The sequence below is a fragment of the Ranitomeya variabilis genome, chromosome 4 (genome assembly GCF_051348905.1).
Source record: "Ranitomeya variabilis isolate aRanVar5 chromosome 4, aRanVar5.hap1, whole genome shotgun sequence".
In the NCBI taxonomy this organism is placed as follows: Eukaryota; Metazoa; Chordata; class Amphibia; order Anura; family Dendrobatidae; genus Ranitomeya; species Ranitomeya variabilis.
The window spans coordinates 563,612,440-563,640,352 of NC_135235.1; the positions used below are offsets into that span (position 1 = coordinate 563,612,440).

Genomic DNA, 27,913 nt, shown 5'->3' on the forward strand with positions numbered 1-27,913 from the left:
GTTGAGTTTCTTGGGTCACTGTTTGTCTCTGTTCCCCATTAAGAATATCTGTACTGGTCCTGTACAACTATAACAATGACTACTAGGGTCTCTAGGCTCTTTAAATAGTAACAGTTGTTAATTTTTTTTCCCAGAATTCAATAGTACAAGTATAAGAAACTTTAATAAAATATATTACTGAGAAATCGGCTTCTTTCTCCTCCTGGACTGATCTTTCAGTCTCAAAATTCTCAATTCACAAGTAAAATGTGTCTTCAGTGAATATAGACTTTCCCATTACTGAGATAGGAAATGACGGTTGGTGCTCATAAAATTCTATGGAGAACTATAACTCATTTCATGAGAATTTGCAGCAGAATGTCTGTACCTGCTTCTCGCTCCTACCTTCGCCATAGAATTTAACAAGCACCAACGGTCATTTCCTCTATCGGTAATTTGAAAATCTGAGTGAAAAAGTAATTCAGGAACGAAAAGAAGCACATTTTTGTGATAAGCTATGTTACAAATTTGCTTATTTTCATGAATACTATTAATTGATGAAATAATTGAAACCATGGTTATTCTTTAAGGCACTGGTGTCCAGACGCCATTCCAAATAAACTACAAACTAAACAGTGCTCTCTGCACGTACGTCATGTCCAAACACTCCCTAGTCCATATAGCCTCTCTATTAGATGGACTTGGTTAGTGATGAGCGAGTGTACTCGTTGCTTGGGTTTTCCCAAGCACGCTCGGGTGGTCTCCTAGTACAGTGCCTAAAAGTAGTATTCAACCCCCTGCAGATTTAGCAGGTTTAATAAGATGCAAATAAGTTAGAGCCTTCAAACTTCAAACAAGAGCAGGATTTATTAACAGATGCATAAATCTTACAAACCAAAAAGTTTTGTTGCTCAGTTAAATTTTTATAAATTTTAAACATAAAAGTGTGGGTCAATTATTCTTCAACCCCTAGGTTTAATATTTTGTGGAATAACCTTTGTTTGCAATTACAGCTAATAATCGTCTTTTCTAAGACCTGATCAGGCCGGCACAGGTCTCTGGAGTTATCTTGGCCCACTCCTCCATGCAGATCTTCTCCAAGTTATCTAGGTTCTTTGGGTGTCTCATGTGGACTTTAATCTTGAGCTCCTTCCACAAGTTTTCAATTGGGTTAAGGTCAGGAGACTGACTAGGCCACTGCAGCACCTTGATTTTTTGCCTCTTGAACCAGGCCTTGGTTTTCTTGGCTGTGTGCTTTGGGTCGTTGTCTTGTTGGAAGATGAAATGACGACCCATCTTAAGATCCTTGATGGAAGAGCGGAGGTTCTTGGCCGTGCTATCCATCTTCCCATGAATGCGGACCAGATGGCCAGGCCCCTTGGCTGAGAAACAGCCCCACAGCATGATGCTGCCACCACCATGCTTGACTGTAGGGATGGTATTCTTGGGGTCGTATGCAGTGCCATCCAGTCTCCAAACGTCACGTGTGTGGTTGGCACCAATGATCTCGATCTTGGTCTCATCAGACCAGAGAACCTTGAACCAGTCAGTCTCAGAGTCCTCCAAGTGATCATGAGCAAACTGTAGACGAGCCTTGACATGACGCTTTGAAAGTAAAGGTACCTTACGGGCTCGTCTAGAACGGAGACCATTGCGGTGGAGTACGTTACTTATGGTATTGACTGAAACCAATGTCCCCACTGATAATTTGAACTATAATCACCAGTCTGAAAGATTAATTGAATAAAGCAGGGTGGGACTAATAAGTTAAAAACTAACTTTTAATAGACAATTATTAAAATGGGATGAACTATACCAAAAATAAGTATCCTATAATTTCAACAAAAAAACACCCTAAGTGACAACTTAAATTAAGACAGACCCAATATGCAAACACAAATGCGTACCAAAATACACGTAATAAAAAGGAGACAGCCTCCTAAATATAACAAGAATTAAGTGGCCGAAAACTTAAGCCATCCATATATCAAGTAGCCCTTATTCAGACCACTAATACAAAAGGGAACAATCTCACCTCATACTCTTATATTCATCATGACGAGGGAAAAAAGCCCCTGGAATGTATCGGTGTCAAATATATGGGGGAGGCAAATCATTCCATACATTACCCCACGTTGATCACCATGGACACATGTTACCCCGGCATTCAAGCTTCCCAACGCGTTTCGTTTACAAGACTCATCAGGGGAAGATGTAGTAAATAAACCAAATCGGGTGCTAAATCCTCATCTTGTGTGGACACCCGTCATACAGGGGAAAAAACGGGTGTTTGTGTTTGCATATTGGGTCTGTCTTAATTTAAGTTGTCACTTAGGGTGTTTTTTTTGTTGAAATTATAGGATACTTATTTTTGGTATAGTTCATCCCATTTTAATAATTGTTTATTAAAAGTTAGTTTTTAACTTATTAGTCCCACCCTGCTTTATTCAATGTCCCCACTGCCATGAGATCTTCCCGGAGCTCCTTCCTTGTTGTCCTTGGGATAGCCTTGACTCTTCGGACAAGCCTGGCCTCGGCACGGGAGGAAACTTTCAAAGGCTGTCCAGGCCGTGGAAGGCTAACAGTAGTTCCATAAGCCTTCCACTTCCGGATGATGCTCCCAACAGTGGAGACAGGTAGGCCCAACTCCTTGGAAAGGGTTTTGTACCCTTTGCCAGCCTTGTGACCCTCCACGATCTTGTCTCTGATGGCCTTGGAATGCTCCTTTGTCTTTCCCATGTTGACCATGTATGAGTGCTGTTCACAAGTTTGGGGAGGGTCTTAAATAGTCAGAAAAGGCTGGAAAAAGAGATAATTAATCCAAACATGTGAAGCTCATTGTTCTTTGTGCCTGAACTACTTCTTAATACTTTAGGGGAACCAAACAGAATTCTGGTGGGTTGAGGGGTTGAATAATAAATGACCCTCTGAAAAGACATTTCCCAATTTAAAAAAAAAATAAACAAAGAAATAACATTCTTTTTTGCTGCAGTGCATTTCACACTTCCAGGCTGATCTACAGTCCAAATGTCACAATGCCAAGTTAATTCCAAATGTGTAAACCTGCTAAATCTGCAGGGGGTTGAATACTACTTGTAGGCACTGTATTTGTGATTGCTCGGTGATTTAGTTTTTGTTGACACAGCTGCATGATTTACAGCTAATAGCCAACCTGAGTACATGTGGGGGTTGCCTAGTTGCTAGGGAATCCCCACATGTAATCAAGCTGTCTAGTAGCCGCAAATCATGCAGCTGCGGCAAGGAAAACTAAATCTCCGAGCAGTCACAAATACTCAGCGACCACCCGAGCCATGAGTACACTCTCTCATCACTCGACTTGGTTTCATCCAGATACTCATGGCTTTCAAAAAGAGCTCCTTTCACCCCGACAATATTTGATGATGGGGACCTCAAGGTTTCCTTCAATTTGAAACTTTGTCATAAGTTACAGAATACAGTGGCGTGAAAAAGTGTTTGCCACCTTCCTGATTTCCTATTCTTTTGCATGTTTGTAACAATTAAATGTTTCAGATCACCAAACAAATTTAAATATTAGACAAAGATAATACAAGCAAACACAAAATGCAGTTTTTAAATGAAGGTCTTTATTATTAAGGGAAAAAGAAATCCAACCTACAGGGCCCTGTGAGAAAAAGGTACTGCCTCTCCCCTCTTAAAACATAAATTATCTGTGGATTATCACATCTTTTAGAAGCTTAGTTCAAATTCCCTAGCCCCACCCAGGCCCAAGTTCTCAATCAAGAAATCACTTAACTAGGACCTGCCTGACTGACAAAGTGAAGTAGACCAAAAGATCCTTAAAAGCTAGAAATGAGAAACAAAGTGATTGAGATGTATCAGTTTGGAAAAGGTTATAAAACAATTTCTAAAGATTTGGGAATTCAGCGAACCACAGCGAGAGCGATTATCCACAAATGGTGGAAACGTGGAATAGTGGTGAACCTTCCCAGGAGTGGCCGGTTGACCAAAATTACCCCAAGAGCGCAGAAAGACTCGTCCAAAAGATCACAAAAGACCCAACAACAAGATCCAAAGAACTGCAGGTCTCACTTTCCACAGTTAAGGTCAGTGTACATGAGTCATGACCACCATAAGAAAGACACTGGGCAAAAAGGGCCTGCATGACAGAGTTTCAAGATGAAAACCACTGCTGAGCAATAAGAACATAAAGGCTTGTCTCAGTTTTGCCAGAAAACATCTTGATGATCGCCAAGACTTATGGGAGAATACTCTGTGGACTGATGAGACAAAAGTTTAACTTTTTGGAAGGTGCATGTCCCATTACATCTGGCGTAGAAGTAGCATAGCATTTCAGAAAAGAAACATCATAGCAACAGTAAAAATACGGTGGTGGTATTGTTATGGTCTGGGGCTGTTTTGCTGCTTCAGGACCTGGAAGACTTGCTGTGATAAATGGAACCATCAATTCTGCTGTGTACCAAAAAATCCTGAAGGAAAATGTCCGGCCATCTGTTCGTGGCCTCAACTGAAGCGCACTTGGGTTATGCAGCAAGACCGTGATCCAAAACATACCAGAAAGTCCTCTAAATGGCTTAAGAAAAACAATGTTAAGACTTTGGAGTGACCTAGTCAAAGTCCTGAACTTACTCCGATTGGGATGCTATTGCATGACCTTAAAAAGGTGGTTCATGCTCACAAATCCTCCAATGTGACTGAATTACAACAATTCTGCATAGAGAAGAGGGCTAAAAATCCTCCAGAGAGTTGTAAAGACTCATTGCAAGTTATCACAAATGCTTGATTGCAGTTGTTGCTGCTAAGGGTGGCCCAAACAGTTGTTATGTTTAAGGGGCAATCACTTTTTCACACAGGGCCCTGTAGGTTTGGATTTCTTTTTCCCTTAATAATAAAGATCTGTAGTTAAAAACGGCATTTTGTGTTTACTTGAGTTATCTTTGTCTAATATTTAAATTTGTTTTGTGATCCGAAACATTTAAGTGTGACAAATATATAAAAAAAAATAGGAAGTCAGGAAGGAGGCAAACACTTTTTCACACCACTGTATATTGTATTCCACAGCTTCATCCACAATTCTGTACCTTCCATCATTCCTTCCTGAATCTTAATACCAATATCTTGCATACTGGAAAGTAGGTTCTCTGTTGTGATTTTGCTTTTTGCTCCCTCTAGTGGTCATTAGTGATTTGACTCTGGAGCGTCTGTCTTTTCCTATATCCTCACCTGGGCCGTTAGTTCAGGGGCGTTGCTATATAAGCTCCCTGGACCTTCAGTTCAATGCCTGGCATCGTTGAAATCAGAGCTAATCTGTTGTGCTCTTGTCCTCTGATCCTGGTTCCTGTTTTTCAAGCTAAGTCTGCTTCCTTGCTTTTTGCTTTTGTTTTGTTTGGTATTTTTGTCCAGCTTGTTCCTATCTGTATCCTGACCTTTGCTGGAAGCTCTAGGGGGCTGGTGTTCTCCCCCCGGACCGTTAGACGGTTCGGGGGTTCTTGAATCTCCAGCGTGGATTTTTTATAGGGTTTTTGTTGACCAGATAAGTTATCTTGCTATATTCTGCTATTAGTAAGCTGGCCTCTCTTTGCTGAACCTGGTTCATTTCTGTGTTTGTCATTTCCTCTTACCTCACCGTTATTATTTGTGGGGGGCTTGTATCTTGCTTTGGGGTCCCTTTCTCTGGAGGCAAGAGAGGTCTTTGTTTTCTTCTCCTAGGGGTAGTTAGATTCTCCGGCTGGCGCGAGTCATCTAGCGATCACCGTAGGCATGATCCCCGGCTACTTCTAGTGTTGGCGTTAGGAGTAGCTATTTGGTCAACCCAGTTACCACAGCCCTATGAGCTGGATTTTTGTATCTTTCAGACTTACACGTTCCTCTGAGACCCTGTCCACTGGGGTCATAACAGTATGCCAGGCCAGTATTAAATGTTTAATGCATTGCAGAAGTGGGATTATAAGAAAGAAAATTTTGAGTTTTTTTTTTCCCTCTCTCATTTTTTTTTTTCTTTTCTCCTTTACCTCAGAGTGTCTTAAGCTTGCTGCAGACATGAATGTCCAGACCTTGATTACAAGTGTGGACCAGCTTGCCGCTCGTGTGCAGGGTATACAAGATTATGTTACCAGAAATCCTAGGTCTGAACCCAAGATTCCGATTCCTGAACTGTTTTCAGGAGACCGATTTAAGTTTAGGAATTTCAGGAATAATTGTAAATTATTTTTGTCCCTGAAACCTTGTTCGTCTGGAGACTCTGCTCAACAAGTAAAAATTGTTATTTCATTCTTACGGGGTGACCCTCAGGATTGGGCTTTTTCGTTGGCGCCAGGAGATCCGGCATTGGCTGATATTGATGCGTTTTTTCTGGCGCTCGGTTTACTTTATGAGGAACCCAATCTTGAGATTCAGGCAGAGAAAGCCTTGCTGGCTATGTCTCAGGGCCAGGACGAGGCTGAGGTGTATTGCCAAAAATTTCGGAAATGGTCCGTGCTGACACATTGGAACGAGTGTGCACTGGCCGCTAATTTTAGAAATGGCCTTTCTGAGGCCATTAAGAATGTTATGGTGGGTTTTCCCATTCCCACAGGTCTGAATGATACCATGTCCCTGGCTATTCAAATTGACCGGCGGTTGCGGGAGCGCAAAACCGCAAATTCCCTCATGTTGTTGTCTGAACAGACACCTGATGTGATGCAATGTGATAGAAAAACCGCAAATTCCCTCATGGTGTTGTCTGAACGGACACCTGATTTGATGCAATGTGATAGAATCCTGACTAGAAATGAGAGGAAAATTCATAGACGCCGGAATGGCTTGTGCTACTACTGTGGTGATTCTACACATGTTATCTCAGCATGCTCTAAACGTATATCTAAGGTTGTTAATCCTGTCACCGTTGGTAATTTGCATCCTAAGTTTATTCTGTCTGTAACTTTGATTTGCTCACTGTCATCTTATCCTGTCATGGCGTTTGTAGATTCAGGTGCTGCCCTGAGTCTTATGGATCTCTCATTTGCTAAGCGCTGTGGTTTTATTCTTGAACCATTAGAAAATCCTATCCCTCTTAGGGGTATTGATGCTACGCCATTGGCAGAAAATAAGCCGCAGTATTGGACACAGGTTACCATGTGCATGACTCCTGAACACCGCGAGGTGATACGTTTTCTCGTTCTACATAAAATGCATGATTTGGTTGTTTTGGGGCTGCCCTGGTTACAGACCCATAATCCAGTCCTTGACTGGAAGGCTATGTCGGTGTCTAGTTGGGGCTGTCGTGGTATTCATGAGGATTCCCTGCCTGTGTCTATTGCTTCTTCTACGCCTTCGGAAGTTCCGGAGTACTTGTCTGATTATCAGGATGTCTTTAGCGAGTCCAGGTCCAGTGCATTGCCTCCTCATAGGGAATGTGACTGTGCAATAGATTTGATTCCAGGCAGTAAATTTCCTAAGGGAAGACTGTTTAATCTGTCGATACCTGAACATACCGCTATGCGTTCATATATCAAGGAGTCTCTGGAGAAAGGACACATCCGTCCGTCTTCTTCCCCTCTTGGTGCGGGATTCTTTTTTGTGGCTAAAAAGGACGGATCTTTGAGGCCTTGTATTGACTATCGGCTTTTAAATAAGATCACTGTCAAATTTCAGTATCCTTTGCCGCTGTTGTCTGACTTGTTTGCCCGGATTAAAGGTGCCAAGTGGTTTACCAAGATAGACCTTCGTGGTGTGTACAACCTTGTGCGCATTAAGCAAGGGGATTAATGGAAAACCGCATTCAATACGCCCGAAGGTCATTTTGAGTACTTGGTGATGCCTTTTGGGCTCTCTAATGCCCCTTCAGTTTTTCAGTCCTTTATGCATGACATTTTCCGGAACTATCTGGATAAATTTCTGATCGTTTATCTGGATGATATTCTGTTTTTTTCTGATAATTGGGACTCGCATGTGGAGCAGGTCAGGATGGTCTTTAAAATTTTGCGTGAAAATTCTTTGTTTGTCAAGGGCTCAAAGTGTCTTTTTGGTGTACAGAAGGTTCCCTTTTTGGGGTTCATTTTTTCCCCTTCTGCTGTGGAGATGGACCCAGTCAAGGTCCGAGCTATTCTTGATTGGACTCAGCCCTCGTCAGTTAAGAGTCTTCAGAAGTTCTTGGGTTTCGCTAACTTCTACCGTCGTTTTATCGCTAACTTTTCTAGCATTGTGAAACCTTTGACGGATATGACCAAGAAGGGCTCCGATGTGGCTAATTGGGCTCCTGCTGCCGTGGAGGCTTTCCAGGAGTTGAAACGTCGGTTTACTTCGGCGCCTGTTTTGTGCCAGCCTGATGTCTCGCTTCCCTTTCAAGTTGAGGTGGATGCTTCAGAGATTGGAGCAGGGGCTGTTTTGTCGCAGAGAGGCCCTGGTTGCTCTGTTATGAGACCTTGCGCCTTTTTCTCTAGGAAGTTTTCGCCTGCGGAGCGAAATTATGATGTGGGCAATCGGGAGTTGTTGGCCATGAAATGGGCATTTGAGGAGTGGCGTCATTGGCTCGAGGGTGCTAAGCATCGTGTGGTGGTCTTGACTGATCACAAAAATCTGATGTATCTCGAGTCTGCTAAACGCCTGAATCCTAGACAGGCCCGCTGGTCATTGTTTTTCTCCCGTTTTGACTTTGTTGTCTCGTATTTACCAGGTTCAAAGAATGTGAAGGCCGATGCTCTTTCCAGGAGCTTTGTGCCTGATGCTCCTGGAGTCGCTGAACCTGTTGGTATTCTTAAGGATGGTATTATCTTGTCAGCTATTTCTCCAGATCTGCGACGTGTGTTGCAGAGATTTCAGGCTGATAGGTCTGATTCTTGTCCACCTGACAGACTGTTTGTGCCTGATAAGTGGACCAGCAGAGTCATTTCCGAGGTTCATTCCTCGGTGTTGGCAGGTCACCCAGGAATTTTTGGCACCAGAGATCTGGTGGCCAGATCCTTTTGGTGGCCTTCCTTGTCTAGGGATGTGCGGTCATTTGTACAGTCCTGTGGGACTTGTGCTCGAGCTAAGTCTTGCTGTTCTCGTGCCAGCGGGTTGCTCTTGCCCTTGCCTGTCCCTAAGAGACCTTGGACACATATCTCCATGGATTTCATTTCTGATCTTCCGGTGTCTCAGGGCATGTCTGTTATCTGGGTGATATGTGATCGCTTCTCCAAGATGGTCCATTTGGTTCCTTTGCCTAAACTGCCTTCCTCTTCCGATCTGGTTCCTGTGTTTTTCCAGAACGTGGTTCGTTTGCACGGCATCCCTGAGAATATTGTGTCAGACAGAGGATCCCAGTTCGTTTCCAGATTCTGGCGATCCTTTTGTAGTAGGATGGGCATTGACTTGTCGTTTTCGTCTGCTTTCCATCCTCAGACTAATGGACAGACGGAGCGAACTAATCAGACTTTGGAGGCTTATTTGAGGTGTTTTGTCTCTGCTGATCAGGACGATTGGGTGACCTTCTTGCCGTTAGCTGAGTTTGCCCTTAATAATCGGGCTAGTTCCGCCACCTTGGTTTCGCCGTTTTTCTGCAACTCTGGTTTCCACCCTCGTTTTTCTTCGGGTCATGTGGAACCTTCTGACTGCCCTGGGGTGGATTCTGTGGTGGATAGGTTGCAGCGGATCTGGAATCTTGTGGTGGACAACTTGAAGTTGTCACAGGAGAGGGCTCAGCGATTTGCCAACCGCCGCCGCGGTGTGGGTCCCCGACTACGTGTTGGGGATTTGGTGTGGCTTTCTTCCCGCTTTGTTCCTATGAAGGTTTCCTCTCCCAAATTTAAACCTCGTTTTATTGGTCCTTACAAGATATTGGAAATTCTTAATCCTGTATCCTTTCGCCTGGATCTTCCTGTGTCGTTTGCTATCCACAACGTGTTTCATAGGTCCTTGTTGCGGCGGTACGTTGTGCCTGTGGTTCCTTCTGCTGAGCCTCCTGCTCCGGTGTTGGTTGAGGGCGAGTTGGAGTACGTGGTGGAGAAGATCTTGGATTCTCGTCTCTCCAGGCGGAGGCTTCAGTACCTGGTCAAGTGGAAGGGCTATGGTCAGGAAGATAATTCCTGGGTGGTCGCCTCTGATGTTCATGCGGCCGATTTAGTTCGTGCCTTTCACGCCGCTCATCCTGATCGCCCTGGTGGTCGTGGTGAGGGTTCGGTGACCCCTCACTAAGGGGGGGGTACTGTTGTGATTTTGCTTTTTGCTCCCTCTAGTGGTCATTAGTGATTTGACTCTGGAGCGTCTGTCTTTTCCTATATCCTCACCTGGGCCGTTAGTTCAGGGGCGTTGCTATATAAGCTCCCTGGACCTTCAGTTCAATGCCTGGCATCGTTGAAATCAGAGCTAATCTGTTGTGCTCTTGTCCTCTGATCCTGGTTCCTGTTTTTCAAGCTAAGTCTGCTTCCTTGCTTTTTGCTTTTGTTTTGTTTGGTATTTTTGTCCAGCTTGTTCCTATCTGTATCCTGACCTTTGCTGGAAGCTCTAGGGGGCTGGTGTTCTCCCCCCGGACCGTTAGACGGTTCGGGGGTTCTTGAATCTCCAGCGTGGATTTTTATAGGGTTTTTGTTGACCAGATAAGTTATCTTGCTATATTCTGCTATTAGTAAGCTGGCCTCTCTTTGCTGAACCTGGTTCATTTCTGTGTTTGTCATTTCCTCTTACCTCACCGTTATTATTTGTGGGGGGCTTGTATCTTGCTTTGGGGTCCCTTTCTCTGGAGGCAAGAGAGGTCTTTGTTTTCTTCTCCTAGGGGTAGTTAGATTCTCCGGCTGGCGCGAGTCATCTAGCGATCACCGTAGGCATGATCCCCGGCTACTTCTAGTGTTGGCGTTAGGAGTAGCTATTTGGTCAACCCAGTTACCACAGCCCTATGAGCTGGATTTTTGTATCTTGCAGACTTACACGTTCCTCTGAGACCCTGTCCACTGGGGTCATAACAGTTCTCTATAGTAATCTGATTTAGAAGGAACATCTGTTAAGGGTGTTATTTATGACAGATTTGTACACTGTTGTCAATAACAACTAACAGAACTATGAAAAAAGCTCTGGAGCATAATTCAGGCTGTGTCTAAAAGTGAATGTATAATGAGGACGATTGCCTTTTAATATATCATCAATTGAGGTAAATGCAACCTGTAGATTTGACCATGTTTTTTGAGGGGCATGTAATTTCCTTAGAGTAGGTACAAACGTTACTGAAATTTTTGGGTAGGTGATACTCACCAGGGCACTCTGCAAGGGCTGCTGGTATCCATTAGGTCTGTAATGGATCCTCTCTGATGTCTCTGTGTGGATATCTCCCAGGAAGAGTTTCTCCACCAGTCCTCCCCTCTCCTGGGAGATGTACTGTTTCTCCAGTCTCACCAGGCTGAGCTCATGCATGGTAAAGTTGAGTGCAGCTGTGCAGTCTCTATCAGCCTTGGCACTGAGGAGCTCGTATATTCTTCCTGGAGCTAAACTTCTCCCAGTAGATACAAAACCCACACAGGTCCTGTTCATCTGGGCTCTGATATTACTCATGGCCTCCTGGGTGTAGAATACAATCCCAACTTTATGCAAACTATAATCTGCCTCCGTGGCCCCCCTAGTTATCCATGAGGCCTGGCGAAGGCGCATTTTACCCTTGATCACAAGAGAATAAAGGGGTCTTTGGCAGTGAGGGTCCGAGTAATAAAACTGAAGGGCCTTGAACAGCCGGTTGGGGTAAAAAGTGTAGGATCTTGTAAGGAACTCTGGTCCTGGTCGAACTTCACATCTAGTAGAGAAGATAAAAGTGTAATTAATATTATGTTAAACTTCCAATTTTGTACTGATCAACAATTGAAGAATGTTTGTGCTCCAGAGCTGCATTCACAATTCTACACTATCCCCACAGAATTTGTACAGGTGGAATAAACTATTGCACAATTCTTTTAAATGAAATTGATAGACCACTTGGGTCTTCCAAAGGGAGAGAAACTTCAACTAATTGATGAGGGTCCTAAATAGTTGGTAGACCCTCTACAAATGCTGTAATAAAATATACGAAAATTTGAGTTTCAAACCAAAACCTAAAGTTTTATTCTCATCTCTGGCTATGTGGCGCCCCTGAAGGTCCAGATGCCACCGAGGTACTGCATATAAGCCAGAGGTGTAAGACAGGCTAAAGGGAGACAGGCTAAAGGGAGAAGGAAAGCAAGAAGCTTCCAGGGAGCTAGAAGGGGTTCCAGGGACCCGGGAAGTGCAGGGGCCACCCTTGCGGCCCGTATGCAGAAGTGGAGGAACCAGGCCGCAGTAGGGGATCGGCCCCTGAACTAGTGGGACAGCTTCAGGCTCCAGCTAGCAATCCGGAGGCTGCTGTGACTGTAGGTGCAGCAGCCAAACTTGCACCTATTCGCCGAAAAGGTGAATACAGACGGTCCAGGGGACAGAGAGTTCGTCGCCCTACAAGACCTGCGTTCACTGGCTTGGGACACTGAGTGGTAGGAGAGGAGGTAGCCAGCGCAGAAAGACGGCCAGGAGAGGCATACAAAAGGGGAGTTCTGGACAGGTGCCCAACTTGCCGGAGAGTTTCCTGGGCTTCACACCCCGAGGACACAGCACCTCGGCTGGGGGCCCGAACTGTAAGTAAAACTGTGAAAACTGCAATATGCTGTGTCCTTCCATTTCTTTCCAGCATCACATCCCTGGGGACCAAACTCTACCTGTGGAGAGCTTTAACAACTCAGCTGCATTATCATCTGCCCCAGAGGACTGCACAGCAGCGTCGGCTAACATCTCCATTGCCAACTACCACAGGTGGCGTCACGAACGTTTCCTCAATTTACTTTATTTTCCACTTTCATTCACATCCCCTTTAACTGGACGCCCAAGGCCACGGACCAGGTCACTGCCACTGTGACCTCCCCTTTAACTAGCACCGGTACCGAGTACCCCATGGGGCGTCCCAGCTATTTCAACAATGTGGCCTGTTTTTTGAGGTCTGGAATGGAAAGATGGCAACGACAAAATTGCCAAGTGCGCCAGAGTGGAAATTTTTAGAGATCTGATACCATGGAATGAAGGAGCCGTGCATGCATGGCCACCTCTCCACTGACGTCAGCTCTTGAAGGTACTCTTTTCTCCAGTGGTTGGACCCACATCTGTCACTCTTTTACAGCATATGACATACATGTGTGAGAAGGGGCAACCTCTAAGAAAATCATTTCTAGGGATAGGCTTTCCTCATACAGTTCACTTACCCTGTGGAAATCCAATGACCTTCTATGTTAGGCGGTAAGACAGAAGAAATACGGGCCCCGTCCTGTAGATGGCGCAGTTGGTACTGACATTCTGGCTCCCAGGTTAGTTTTCCAGGACCAGGGAACTGATCAGAAGGAATTGGCACATCCCATAGTTTATCTCCATAGACCAGGGCTGAAAATAACATATAATAATGCGTGTCATATCATTGGTGAGGAAGGAAATATAATCTGCTGCGGTTATTACATGGTATAAATCACATGACTACTTTATATACAGTTGTAGCAGAGCTGAAATTGTCACTTTGGTAATATTTGAGCTTCAGGATAAACATTTGCTGTATGTAAAACATTGTGCAGTCCCATGTAAATACTATTTGCTGCACTCCCTACATAAAAATAAGAAATACGGTAATCACATGGCAAAAGTTATGTGGTTCAGATTATAAGGACAAATTGAAGTAGATTTCAATTGTGGACATATTGAAGTGGATCTCACTTGTGGGACCCCCCCCCCCCCCATTCCTGTACCCTTACCCCCACCGATTCCCATAATAAAGGTCCTGTATAACCTATATGAATAGAGCAGCGATGCATTTCAGGTCCAGGGCAGCACGGTGGCTCAGTGGTTAGCACTGCAGCCTTGCAGCGCTGGGGTCCTGGGTACTAATCCCACCTTGGACAACATCTGCAAGGAGTTTGTATTTTCTCTCCGTGTTTGCGTGGGTTTCCTCCGGGTTCTGATAGGGAATTTAGATTGTGAGCCCCATCGGTGTCAGCGATGATAATGTGTGCAAAACTGTAAAGCGCTGCGGAATATGTTAGCGCTATATAAAGATTATTATTATTTAAAGTCTATGGGACTGATGGAGATCGTGGAGTACAGCGATTTGCAGTCTCAGAGGTCCCAGTGGTCAGACCCCCACTAATTTAGCAATAGAGTAGACTGTGGATAGGTGATAACTTCTTATAATCAGAATATTCTTTTAATCATTGTGTTGTATGTGTAAATGACATTTTCAGACATGTTTAAACATAAACTATAGTTTTCATCCAGGGCGTAACTATAATAGGTGCAGAGGTTGCAATCACACCCGGGCCGTGGAATACTTTTAAAGACTTGAAATGATTGGGGGTCCCAATGGAATTTTTGCTTTGGGCCCACTGGTTATTAATATATATTTTCATACATCATCAGTACAAGTGAAGATAAGAACTGTTATAAAATGTATTAGTATAGAGAAAGGCTTCTTTCCTAATTTATGAGCCACTTTTTTTCTCCGCACTAGTCATTCACTCTCAAAAACTGCTAAAAATCTTTCTACAAATCTTTTTATTTTTTTTTTATTTTACAAAGAAGGCAGATGGTTCAGGAGAGCCGAGAGGACGTCTTTAAAGGGAACCTGTTACCAGTTTTTGCCACCTAATCTGAGAGCAGCATAAAGTAGAGAGAGACCCTGATTCCAGTGATGTGTCACTTACTGGGCTACTTAGTGTAGTTTTAATAAAATCACTGTTTTATCAGCAGGAGATTATCACTAGAGAACTAGTAAACCTGCTGCCAGCTCTGTATAACTCCACACTGCCAACTGATTGGCAGCTTTCTGCCTATGCTCAGTGTACACAGAATGCTGCCAATCAGTGGTGTGGGTGCAGCATTCCGAAAACTGCTGCATCTACAAAGAAGAAAACGGGGATTTCATCAAAATGACAGTAAGTAGCTCAGTAAGTGACACATCGCTGGAATCAGGGTAACAGCCCCAATGAGATGCTCCTCTCAGATTGGGTGACAGAATATCTTAAAGTGCAAACGGTGGCTCCTACTGAATTTGAGTCTCAGAAAATGGCTTATTCCATTACAAAGAGTATCAATAGAAACCGCTCCATCGTCAATCAGGACTGTTAATAATAACCTTACAAGGATTTGTCATACTGACCCATCAGGACGTTATCAGCTGCATTTTATAACTTTGCTCGAGTTATTATTGTAATAACTTCCATATTGGGGAACTGCTTTTTCTGCACTATTTTGTTTTTATTGTATAGACATTTCCATAAAGAGCGCGAATGAGATACGTGCAATAATTCATCGTCAGACGTCATCTGTAACAAGATCTGTGTTTTTAGAACAATGTCCAAAACCATCCATTATTCTTCCTCATGGTCTGAGACGGTGAATCACGTCCGTCTGACCGTCCTCACTGCTCTGTGTCCTGGGCAGCATATGGCAGCTACAGTTGTCTGGAGGCTGTGAGACAGGATGGCACCCTGTTAAACCACACGGAGATACTCTAATCCTTCCTGAATCTCCAGGAGTACAGGGTGCCTTATCACACCACAGCTAGAACATCACAACATAACACAGACCTTTATTCCAACCCCACTCACAGGGTCGCGAAATTGGCCTCGGCCTTCACATCACAATTATATATATATAGCAAAGTATATTCACAACGTATTGGTTAAAGACTATACTTCCAGCATACCCGACTTCCTTTAACGTCTTCTTGACAGTCAGTTTACTATAAAAAAAATATATATAACTTGCTTTACTGCAAGCAAACAGAACTATGATAAAGTATTTCCAAAAGTTGCTGTCTATTCCCATGATCAACTTCATTCATATGTGACTCGAAAGCCCTTATTCAGAGGCAACACCATAAATGTCTTATACAGTGGTTTGTGAAAGTAGTCACCCCCTTAGCTTTTTACCTGTTTTGTTACTTAACCCCTCAGTGACAGAGCCAATTTGGTACTATGACCAGGCCAACGGAACATTTAACTTTTTTTTGCATACATTTTACTTCAGAACCATTTTTTTTATTTTCACAAGTGTAAAAACAGAAATTTAACCATAAATGATGTTGTGCAATTTCTCCTGAATACGCCGATACCCCATATGTGGGGGTAAACCACTGTTTGGGCGCACCGTAGAGCTTGGAAGAGAAGGAGCGCCGTTTGACTTTTTCAATGCAGAATTGGCTGGAATTGAGATCGGATGCCATGTCACGTTTAGAGAGCCCCTGATGTGCCTAAACAGTGGAAACCCCCCACAAGTAACACCATTTTGGAAACTAGACCCCTTAAGGAACTTATCTAGATGTGTGGTGAGCACTTTAAACCCCCAGGTGCTTCTCAGAAGTTTATAACGTAGAGCCGTGAAAATAAAAAATCGCATTTGTTTACACAAAAATGATCTTTTCGCCCACAAATTCTTATTTTCACAAGGGTAACAGGAGAAATTAGACCACAAAAGTTGTTGTACAATTTCTCCTGAGTACGCTGATACCCCATATGTTGGGGTAAACCACTGTTTGGGCGCATAGAGCCGTGAAAATAAAAAATCCTTTTTTTTTTCCTCAAAAATGATTTTTTAGCCTGCAATTTTTTATTTTCTCAAGGGTAACAGGAGAAATTGGACCCCAAAATTTATTGTGCAATTTATGCTGAGTACGCTGATACCCCATATGTTGGGGTAAACCACTGTTTGGGCGCATGGCAGAGCTCGGAAGGGAAGGAGCGCCGTTTTGGAATGCAGACTTTGATAGAATGGTCTGCGGGCATTATGTTGCGTTTGCAGAGACCCTGATGTACCTAAACAGTAGAAACCCCCCACAAGTGACCCCATTTTGGAAACTAGAGCCCCCAAGGAACTTATCTAGATGTGTGATGAGAACTTTGCATTATAAACGTCTGTGAAGCACTTGGGCATTCAGAGTCGTGAAAATAAAAAAATTTTTTTTTTCCCACAAAAAAGATTTTTTAGCCCCCAAGTTTTTATTTTCACAAGGGTAACAGGAGAAATTGGACCCCAAAAGTTGTTGTCCAATTTATCCCGAGTACTCTGATGCCCCATATGTGGGGGTAAACCACTGTTTGGGTGCACGGCAGAGCTCGGAAGGGAGGGAGCACCATTTGACTTTTTGAGCGCAAAATTGGCTGTGGCGTTTAGAGACCCCCTGATGTACCTAAACAGTGGAAACCCCCCAAATCTAACTCCAACCCTAACCCCAACACACCCCTAAGGCTTCTTTCACACTTCAGTTGTTTGGCGTCAGTCAGCTCCGACATAGTGACGGATCGACGGATCCGTCACAATTGTTGAGAAAACGGTTCTAACGGATCCGTTTTTTTGACGGATCCGTTTCTTGGGGGTTGTCTGGGAAAAGTATCTACTTTTTGGAGCATGCGCAATTGAAAAAGCGGATTGGGGCGACGGATCCGCCGAAATGACGGTAACGACGGATCCGTCGCCCATAGGCGGCCATTCTATGGAATGACGAACGCGACGGATCCGTCGCGAACCGCAATTTCGGCGCAGACAAAAAACGTTACAATGGCCGTCAATGTCTAGATGACGTCCGCCAAATCTCGACGGATCCGTCGCATGGCGGATGGAACGGACGACCATCCGCCACAATCCGTCGCTAATGCATGTCTATGGGAAAATAGCGGATCCGCCAAAAAAAAATGGCGGATCTGCTATTTGACGAAAATGGCGGTTTCAGACTGACGCCAAAAGACTGAAGTGTGAAAGAGGCCTAACCCTAATGCCAACCCGATCCATAATCCTAATCACAACCCTAAGGATAATCGCAACCCTAACCCCAAAACAACCATAACCCTAATCAGAACCCTAAATCCAACACACCCCTAATCCTAATCTCAACCCTAACCTCAAACCTAACCCTAATCCCAATACACCCCTAATCCCAACCCTAACCTTAACCCTAATCCCAAACCTAACCCTAATCCCAAACGTAACCCTAATGCCAACCCTAATCCAAACCCTAATCCCAACTCTAACCCTAACTTTAGCCGCAACCCTAGTCCTAACTTTAGCCCCAACTCTAACTCTAGCCCTAACTTTAGCCCCAACCCTAACCCTAGCCCTAACCCTAAATTTAGCCCCAGCCCTAACCCTAAATTTAGCCCCAACCCTAAATTTAGCCCTAACCCTAGCCCTGATTTTAGCCCCAACTCCTCTGTCCTTCCGGCCGGCAGATGGCAGCAGAGAGCGGGCGCACTGCGCATGCGCTCGCCATTTTCTTTCCATAGGAAGAAGCCGGCTGGCAGGAGAGGACGCAGGAGGACCCAGGGACACCGGTAAGTATAACAGGGTCCCCGAATCCCCCTATTTCTCTGTCCTCTGATGTGCGATCACATCAGAGGACAGAGAATTACACATCGCTTTTTTTTTTTTTTTTTTGCGGTCGCCGGTAAACAGTTAATTGCCGGCGATCGCAAAACAGGGGTCGGTAAAAACCGACCCCGATCATGTTCTTTGGGGTCTCGGCTACCCCCAGCAGCCGAGACCCCAAAGATCTCCCGGGTGCCGGCCGGCAGGCGCACTGCGCATGCGCCAGCCATTTTTTTGCCGGAAGAAGATGGCGGCGCCCATCGGGAGCTATGAGGAGCACCGAGGGAGACAGGTGAGTATCGGGGGGCGATCGGGGACCCCATTTCTCTGTCCTCTGATGTGCGATCACATTGGAGGACAGAGAAATTAAATGGGAAATCGCGTTTTTGGGGGGGGGTTTTGCGACCGCCGGTAAACGGTTAATTACCGGCGATCGCAACTCGGGGGTCGGTAAAAAAAACCCGAATCATGTTCTCTGGGGTCTCGGCTACCCCCGGTAACCGAGACCCCAGAGAAAATCCGACTCTGGGGGGCGCTATTCACTTTTTCCACAGCGCCGTTAATTAACGGCGCTGTGGTTTAAGTACCCTTAGCGGCCGCCGTTAAAAGGCGTATCGGCGGTCGTTAAGGGGTTAATAACCGGTGTGTAAATATTTTTGTAATACAATTTGTGTGTGATGCATCAGCACTAAATAGTCTTAAGTTGGTGAAGTGAGAAAAATATAGGCATAAATTAATTTACCCCTTAATGTAACCCTAATTATATTTACTCCTTTTGCGATGAAGCCTCTAAAAATTTCTGGAGCAAGCAATTCCCTTCATAAGTGATATGATTAGTGACAGAAAGTCCACCTGTGTGCAATCTAAGTGTCGCATGGTCTGTCAGTATATACACACCTTTTCTGAAAGGCCACAGAGGCTGTAACACCATTAAAAAATGAGGCACCACTAACCTAACACCACCATGAAGACCAAGAAGATCTGTAATCAAGTTAGGGACAAAGTTGTTGAGAAACACAAGTCAGGGTTGAGTTATAAAAAAAATCCCAATCTTTGATCTCCCGAAGCAACATCAAATCTATTATCATCAAATGGAAAGAACATGGTGCTACTACAAATCTGCTAAAAGAGCTTCACCCACCAAAACTCTCTACCCAGTCAAGGAGGGCATTAATCAGAGAGGCAGCAAAAAGACCAAAGGTGACCCTGAAGGAGCTGCAGAGTTCCCAAGCAGAGGCAGGAGTATCTGTCCATACAACCACTATAAGCCTTACACTCCATCATGGTAACCTTTATGAAAGAGTGGGATAAAGAAAGAATTTACTTACACGCAAAAATTGTAAGGCTCATTTTGAATTTGCCAAAAGACGTGGGAGACTCCCCAAATGTTTGAAGGATGGTGGTGTGGTCAAATGAAGCCAAAATTCCTTTTTTTTGGCCACAAAGGTAAACGCTATGTCTAGTGCGAAACCAACACAGCTCATCGCCTCAAGAACACTACCCCCACAATGAAAAATGGTGGTTTCAGCATCATGCTGTGGGGATGTTTTTCAGGGACAGGGAAAATGGTCTGAGTTGAGGGGAAAATGGATGGTGCAAAATACAGGGATATTCTTAAGCAAAACCCTTTTTTCAGTCTCTCGGTGATTTAAGACTGGGCTGGAGGTTCATCTTCCAACAAGACTGACCCAAGGTATACTGCTAAGACAACACTCAAATGGTTTAAGGGAAAACGTGTAAATGTTTTGGAGTGACCTAGTTAAAGCCCAGACCTTAATCCAACTGAGAATCTGTGGTCAGGCTTAAAGATTGTTGTTCAGCAGAGGAAATCATCTAACTGGAGGGACCTGGAGCAGTTTTGACTTGATAAATGGGCAAATATCCCAGTGGAAAGCTCAGAGATTTATCCAAAGTGACTTGCAGCTGTAATTGCGGAAAAAGGAGGCTCTACAAAGTACTGACTTTAGGGGAGTGAATAGTTATGCACACTGAAGTTTTCAGTATTTTTGTCCTATTTGTCGTTTGCTTCACAATAAAAAGAAAATCAAATGTTCACAGTTGTAGACATGTTCTTTACATGAACTGATGCAAACTGAAAAAAAACCTGAAATTCCAGGTTGTGAGGTAGCAAAACACGAAAAATGCCAAGTAGGGTGTGTGAATACTTTTGCAAGCCACTGTAGATGTCAATCTCACCTCTGTGATCTTGAGAATGGGCCCCATCTCATGCTGCTGGAAATGCATGGATGTCTCTCTATTCACTTCTATGGAAGTTCAGAACATTCCCAAATATCTATGAAATATTTATGGCATATTCTGTGGATATAGGAATACCCTTTAAAGAAGACAACGTAAAGACAGAATTTTCTGTGATACTAATTTTTCATCAATATAATTCCACCTTTTAATAGCAGCAGCAACACGTTTTGTGTAACAATATGTAAATATATTACAGGTCCAAAACTTTTAGAGACTGAACTAAGTCCCTGCTCAGTTCAATGAAAACAGGAACAAATCTCTTACTTGTTCTGTAATCTGTTCTTGTCTATTCTATTATTTCCTTAGCTTAAAAATTGGCTGTAAATGTCCTCTAGTGTTTAATATGATAGAGATCTCCATGCAGGAGACAACTATTTGGCGCTGTTTGTGCTGTGTTATGTATTAACAGGATATCGCTCACTTTTTTTTAATAGTCGTCCAAAGAAAATCAAATGGAGTTCAGGTTTTTATTATTTAGCCATGGCTCAACTTTCCCAGAGTTAGACTACGTGCCTTAGTGCCTATCATGAGGATTTGTTTTAAGACTGTGTTTTGATTTAGTTTATTCAATTTTATGGTTTCACTGTTTAGGTATAGGTTGGGGTAAATATGGTTCCCATCGCTGTTCCACTGTCTTTGTAAATCCCTTCAATTCACTACAATATTATAAAAGTGGTTTTGGATTAAACCAGATTTATGGGTTATATGGGAAGCAATTACACTTTTTGATATGAGGCCCTTCAGCTTGGACTACATGACAACTAAGCCATGCACACTGATGCATCCAAAGTAAGGCATTGAGTCACTTTATCACAGACGTTAGAGTTTTACAGTTGGACCACCAACTATAAGACAGTGATGTTATACACTAGTGATATACCATTACTTTCTGAAAAAGGAAGGTCTGCTTTTATTCCAGAAATGACACCATTCTTGTTCATGGTCTGTGTCCAATATTGTAGATTATTCTCATAAACTTTTAGTGTAACCGTCATTTTATAAAACTTTTACATGTCAGTAGTTTTGAATGGTTGTAGTCAGGGCACAGAGACTCCAAATAATTGCTAAAAAAAAGGGGCAAAACTGAGTCCTGTGTCCTTCTGCTTTCTAATAGGGAGTATGGATAACCAAGCACATGGTGTCCGAGTCATAGACTTTCTCTTAGCCCATAAACCACTCATGGATTAATACTAGTGACATTCGACGTTAAAGAGGACCTTTCACCAAATTTTCATGTTGAACTGGACACACAATGTAATACTGAATGCAGAGTGGAATAAAACGTTTTTTGTTTTTTTTATTTGCCTCTCAGTTGCGGAGATATTAATAATCAAAGTATTTGGCACCTAAACAGTACATTTTTTTAAAAGTCCAAACGGACATTACCAGAGAGATTTCAGTGGGGGAGTGTACTTCCTCTGCCTTCTGAGGCTGACCAATCATAACCAGGCAGCAACACATTGGGGAAATAATAATACGCCCCACTATAGCTTTGTACAGTCTCAATGTGAGTCATCTATTGAAAAACAATCTGCGCTCTTCACTGCAGAGTGAAGAAATGTAGTGGAGCACAGTAGAGCTGAGTGTAATTAATGTCAGCTTTCATGTTTTATCTCTGGAAATCAGTATGGGGAACGTTATGATTGGTCAGTATCAAAAAGAGGATGAAGTACACGCCCCTAGTGAAATCTCTCTGGTAATGACCACTTGGACTTTAAAAGCATTAACTGTTTAGGTGCCAAATACTTTGATTGCTAATATCTCTGCAATGGGGAAGTGAAATTTAAAAATACAAAAACAATTTTTTTTGCAGCCACTATTACATCATGTGTCCAGTTCAACAATAAACATTTAGCGGAAGGTCTTTATTAAGGCCCCCATACACAATAGCTACAACTGTCCAAATCTGCCGATATGGGTAGGATTGGCCGACAGTCTAAAATGCATTGATGTCTCTCGACTCTCTCCTGATTGATGAGCCAAGCACTCCTGGGTATGGACGAGTTGGGAGAAAGTTGTAAGCCAGATGATTGATAGTGGACAGCTATCTGTGTATAGGGGCTTTAGACTTTTCTAAAAAGTCAAAATTATAAATGTCAACGGGAAATAGTCACTTGTTATAAATAAAGGGCATTGTCGCTTTAAAAAAGGAACCGCATTGAGTCGGGTTACAGATAAGGGTTTGGAGTTTCAGCTTTATCTGGAGTTGCCCTTCACATGTTCGCTATCACTTTATTTCTGGACTTATCATCTGAGTCAATTCATAGCTTTGCTGATTATCCTCACATGCGGTTCCCTTGTCTGGGCTGGATAAAAAACAGATTGTGCATGTGTTTTGTTTCTTCGGTAGACGGTAAGGAGTGGGGTCACTTAGAGGGACACGGGATCTTACACTTTACAGTCACTGTCAGTAGTGACCCGTGCTTTGGCACGTACATCATATGTTTCAGATGTACAGATGTTTCCAATGCTGGCCATTAATAATTAGCAGGCAGGAAAACAGACAAGCAATGGCTTACAGCACAGTATATGTCATTCTGACACCTTATACCCAGATCATCACAGATATTTCTCATTTTAGAAATCGTAGCTACAGTTTTATATACAATACTGTGCAAATATTTTAGGCAGGTGTGCAAAAAAATCTATAAAGTGAAAGTACTTTAAAAATGGAAGTATTAATTGTTTATTTGCATCCATTAATAAAATACAAAGTGAATGAACAAAAGAAATATTCAATATTTGGAGTGACTGCCCTTTGCCTTCAAAACTGCATCAATTTATCTAGATACACTTGCACACAGTTTTAGAAGGTGGTTCGAAACATCTTGGAGAACTAACCACAGACCTTCTGTAAGTGTAGACTTGTGTAAATCCTTCTGTCTCTTCATGTAATCCCAGATAGACTCGATGATGTTGAGGTCCGAGATCTGTGAGGGCCAAATAATCACTTAAAGTACGCCTTGTTCTCCTTAGTGCGTTGGATAGTTCTTAATGACATTGGCAGTATCTGTGGGGTCATTGTCCAGCAGTAGAATAAATGTGGAACAAAACAGATGCCTCCCTCATGGTATTGCACGATGGTTACATATCTGTTTGTATTTCTCAACATTAAGGACACATTTATTCCTGGTAAAATCTCCAACTTCATTTGCTGGAATGCAGCCTCATACTTGGCAGAATCCTCCACCATGCTTCATTGCTGCCTGCAGACACTCATTATTATACCACTCTCCAGCCCTTCATCGACAAACTACCTGTTACAGACAAATATTCTATTTTTTGACACAACAGTCTGGTGCTATTTTTCTGTACCCCAGTTTGTACAGCATGTTTTTGTGCATAGTTTATTCTCTTGGCCTCATTTCATTGTGGAAGGAATGGAATGTGGAAGGTAATATATTCTTCCATGACGACCACTTCTGGCCACACTTCTTCAAACAGTAGATGGGTGTAACTTGGTCCCACTGGTTATAGTGTATAGTAATGTAGTATGCAATGTAACGCTTAGTGTTATAAGATAGGTAGTGTAATGTATAGGATAAGTGATGTTGATAGTTGATACAGTTAAGGTTTGAGACTAGCCCACAGGGGCAGTGTTTAGTGTTAGGAAAGAGTGACAGTTTCCTGTTGGAGAGTTAGAGTTTGGAGTGCAACATGAAAAAAGTTGCAAAAAGGGTGACTCACTGTGAGAGGAGACTAAGATGAAGGGATAATGCAATCCTGAAGAAAATGTGACAGAAAGGGACAGAGTGGTCTTCTGGAGATGGATCCTAGGAGAGAACGCTTAGCCACGACACCTTGAGCTTCTAACGCAGAAGGTAACAGGCCTTAGCAGGACTGAGCTACAGGAACTAGTGAAGGGTCCTGAGTGGTAGATTCAGGGTGCCAGCAGTGGAAGAAATAGGATATGGAACCGCAGAGCAAGTAAGGAGACATGCTGATTAGGATTGTAGCGTTAAAGCTGGGTTGTGGCGAAGCAGGGACAAACTGTGTTTTGTAAGCCACGGAGTATACTGCAGAGGAAGAATACTGAGTGTAATATATGAAGCATTATTACACACCTCCATAAGACTTTGTACCCGCTATCTCTTGAATATAACCCTTACAAACTCCGCTCAGTAAAGAGTTATTTGGGAAAGGTGATCTCCATCATTGAACTGTGAAACATCTGGTCCTGGCGAGCCCACAACACCGGCTACATGTGGTCTGCACTGGTGTAATGTCGTCACAGTACAAGTCTGCACACCCAACCAGGACCCCCACCTTCCTGTAAGGTGGCGGGCACTGAAGACGAGTGCCTCGCTCGTGGCTACTGCCCCTCGCCACGCTACACACAGCCATAATATTATTGGCCATTATACTTTACATTTAGCACTACAACCACTAACACGCCACACAAAATTTGGAGAATAAAATTCTATTATGCAAATAAAAAAGGAATTGTCATCAGTGATCCAAACTGCTGTTTGTTTCTGGGTACGGTGCACGGACAACTCCAGGCCGGCTCCTGGGCAAGCAGCTGTAGAAAGATGTGAAGGTATGATGCATGTAAAACGCACATTTTATTTGGAATAAGTTTAAAGAGAAAAAAAGCCAATAGTAGAGCCATTGTTGGACTTGAAACACATAGACCTGGTGTCCCCATGCTACTATTGCCTTAATCTATTTATCTTTTTAAACCAATTCCGAATAAAATATTACTTTTATATTAATTCTACCTGCGGATGCTGGACCCTTCTTACCTTTCTACAACAATTCTAATATATATATATATATATATATATATATATATATATATATATATATATATATATATATATATATATATACATATACAACTCCCACCAAGCCCTGAGCACTGGAGGTGATCAGAATTCTATTGTACTCTGTGAATACTGTAGAAGACTACATGTTCCATTAGGACACATATGATCCGACTTATACTATACACGTATAAATCTGCAGACAGAAAGAAGAACCTTTATTTCCCAAGCACGTTCTGCCCTTGAGTAAATCTACTTTATTGTACCTAATCCTTATGGCATTTCCTTTCTGTTGCTGGACAATGAGGTCACGGCTGCTCCAGATCTTCCGTCCTTTATGATATTGGGAATCGGGATCAGTTTGATAGAGAACACATGAGGCTGGTTCACCGCCCGCCATCCAGCTGGACACTGTAATGTGAGTAATGGGCGCCTCATATGAAAGAACTAGAGCTGAACACGACATTGTGATATTTCACCACTTTACCATCAGCTGCTGCAGAACATGATAATAGCCAACTGGATTGCTGCCGCACATCTTAATACATATCTCTGCTGCAGAACCTCATAATACCACAACAGATGCAGAAAACTCATAATACACACCGGCTGCAGAAGATCATAAAACTCACCTTAGCTGCTGCAGAACTTCATAATGCACAGCTCTATTGCAGAGCATACATTAAATGCTGCAGCACAACTTAGTACATTTCTCAGCTGCTGCAGAGCATCATAAAACACTTATCAGCTGCCGCAGGTCACCATAATATACACCTCTGCTGCTGCAGAACCTCAATACCCACCTCAGCTGCTACCGAAGATCATTATACACATTATACACAACTCTGTTGTGGCATAACCTCATATTACACACCTTAACTGTTGCAGAACCTCATGATGCACACCTTAATTACTGCAGCACAACATAAGGCTGCCGTCACACTAGCAGTATTTGTTCAGTATTTTACATCAGTATCTGTAAGCCAAAACCAGGAGTGGGTGATAAATGCAGAAGAGGTGACATGTTTCTATTATACTTTTCCTCTATTTGTGCCACTCCTGGTTTTGGCTACAAATACTGATGTAAAATACTGAACAAATACTGCTAGTGTGACGGCAGCCTAATACATATCTTAGCTGCTGCAAAACCTCATAAGACACACATTGGCTGCTGTAGAACTTCAAAATACGTATATCAGCTGATGAAGAAAGTTATAATACACACCTCAGCTGCTGCAGAACATCATGATATACACCACAGTTGCTACAGAACATCATGATACACACCTCAGTTGCTACAGAACATCATGATACACACCTCAGTTGCTGAAGAACATCATGATACGCACTTCAGCTGCTGCAGAACATCATGATACACACTTCAGCTGCTACAGAGCCTCATCATCCACAACACAGCTGCTGCAGAACATGATGATACACACCTGCAGTAATACAGCAAGGTAAGAGTAGGTCCCCATTGCCCTATGAGACTATTGGCAGAAAAGCATTTCAGAGCAGCTTCCATCTGGATATACAAATTCCTACTATGTAAAATGTAGGATCACCTGTGCATGCTTTAATAAAACTGTGACCTATATCCCACTAAAGGGGTAGTCCAGGATTTAAAATAAGGCAAAATACTTCTAAATACAGGAAAATGAATGAGGTAGCGGCGCTAGTGTAAATATGTAAAACCAGCTGCAGGTAATGTCCCCTACCACACCAGGGAATAAACAATTGTGAAAAACCATAATAATGTATTTACCTGCGCTAAGGACTAAAGTGCATTAGACAAACGTTAGCGGTACTCGTTTACCTGTTTGGTGAAAGGAGTTCTCAAGTTGCTTTGTTTTGATGTGTGTTGGGTCAAGGATTATGTAGGGGCAAAGACTGTGATGAGGAAAAAGGAAAAAGAAGTTTACCTCAAATACTGATTTTCCGAATTGTAACTATAACACCTCAGATACTGATTTTCCAAATTGTGACTATATCACCAGTGTACCCCTTGTTACTTATATATAGAAAGTCATAACGCTGATTAGGCAGTTAAAAGAAAATTTTTAAAAAAATATAAAAAAAAAATAACAATAATAAGAAAGTACAATCGTGGTGATCAAAGAGTCCTTTAGCAGTTAGTCTCTAAATATGCTGTCCAAAGAAACCCCGGTGCTTACTGAGCAGGTAATATCATTTGTATAGGGGGTTCCATAGGTGGTATAACGTAAGCTCAATACCTGTGATGCAAATAGTAGCATAAGTTATATATTGTCCGTGAGTGCCAAACGGTGGTGTTACAGCAAGTTACTTAGCTCAATAGATGCTGTGTTCATCCGTTGGTATCCAGGCGGCTAGTGCGAGCGCCGTCCCGGCCGGTGACGAGCGCTCGCGCGGCCTGTACTTGAGGATCCTTGCGCGGTGTTCTGCAGGACCTGCGATTACGTTCGGGTCACGTGATCGTCAGTCACGTGGTACCCTTGGAAAAACTACGGATCGCAATGGGGGCCAAAAAACCAACGCGTTTCGGAATAATGGCGGATTCCTTCATCAGGGTTGGCCCCCCTGCGTTGGAT

General features: G+C 43.1%; 1 protein-coding gene and 1 long non-coding RNA gene across 2 annotated transcripts in view; both read right to left on the minus strand.

Moving 5' to 3' along the window:
* The window catches only part of APCDD1L (APC down-regulated 1 like), a 79,027-nt gene that overhangs the window by 4,450 nt on the left and 46,664 nt on the right, over positions 1 to 27,913 (minus strand). Inside the window, exons 2-3 of the mRNA XM_077252803.1 lie at positions 13,179 to 13,353; positions 11,182 to 11,713 (exon numbers count right to left, since the gene is read on the minus strand). Of these exons, the coding sequence (XP_077108918.1) occupies positions 11,182 to 11,713; positions 13,179 to 13,353 (707 nt within the window). The remainder of the gene's footprint in view (positions 1 to 11,181; positions 11,714 to 13,178; positions 13,354 to 27,913) is intronic.
* LOC143765778 (uncharacterized) lies at positions 25,639 to 27,871 on the minus strand. The gene is made up of 3 exons (XR_013213458.1): positions 27,578 to 27,871; positions 27,160 to 27,233; positions 25,639 to 25,754 (listed from the first exon to the last, which is right to left on the minus strand). It is a non-coding gene; the product is annotated as an uncharacterized LOC143765778 (long non-coding RNA).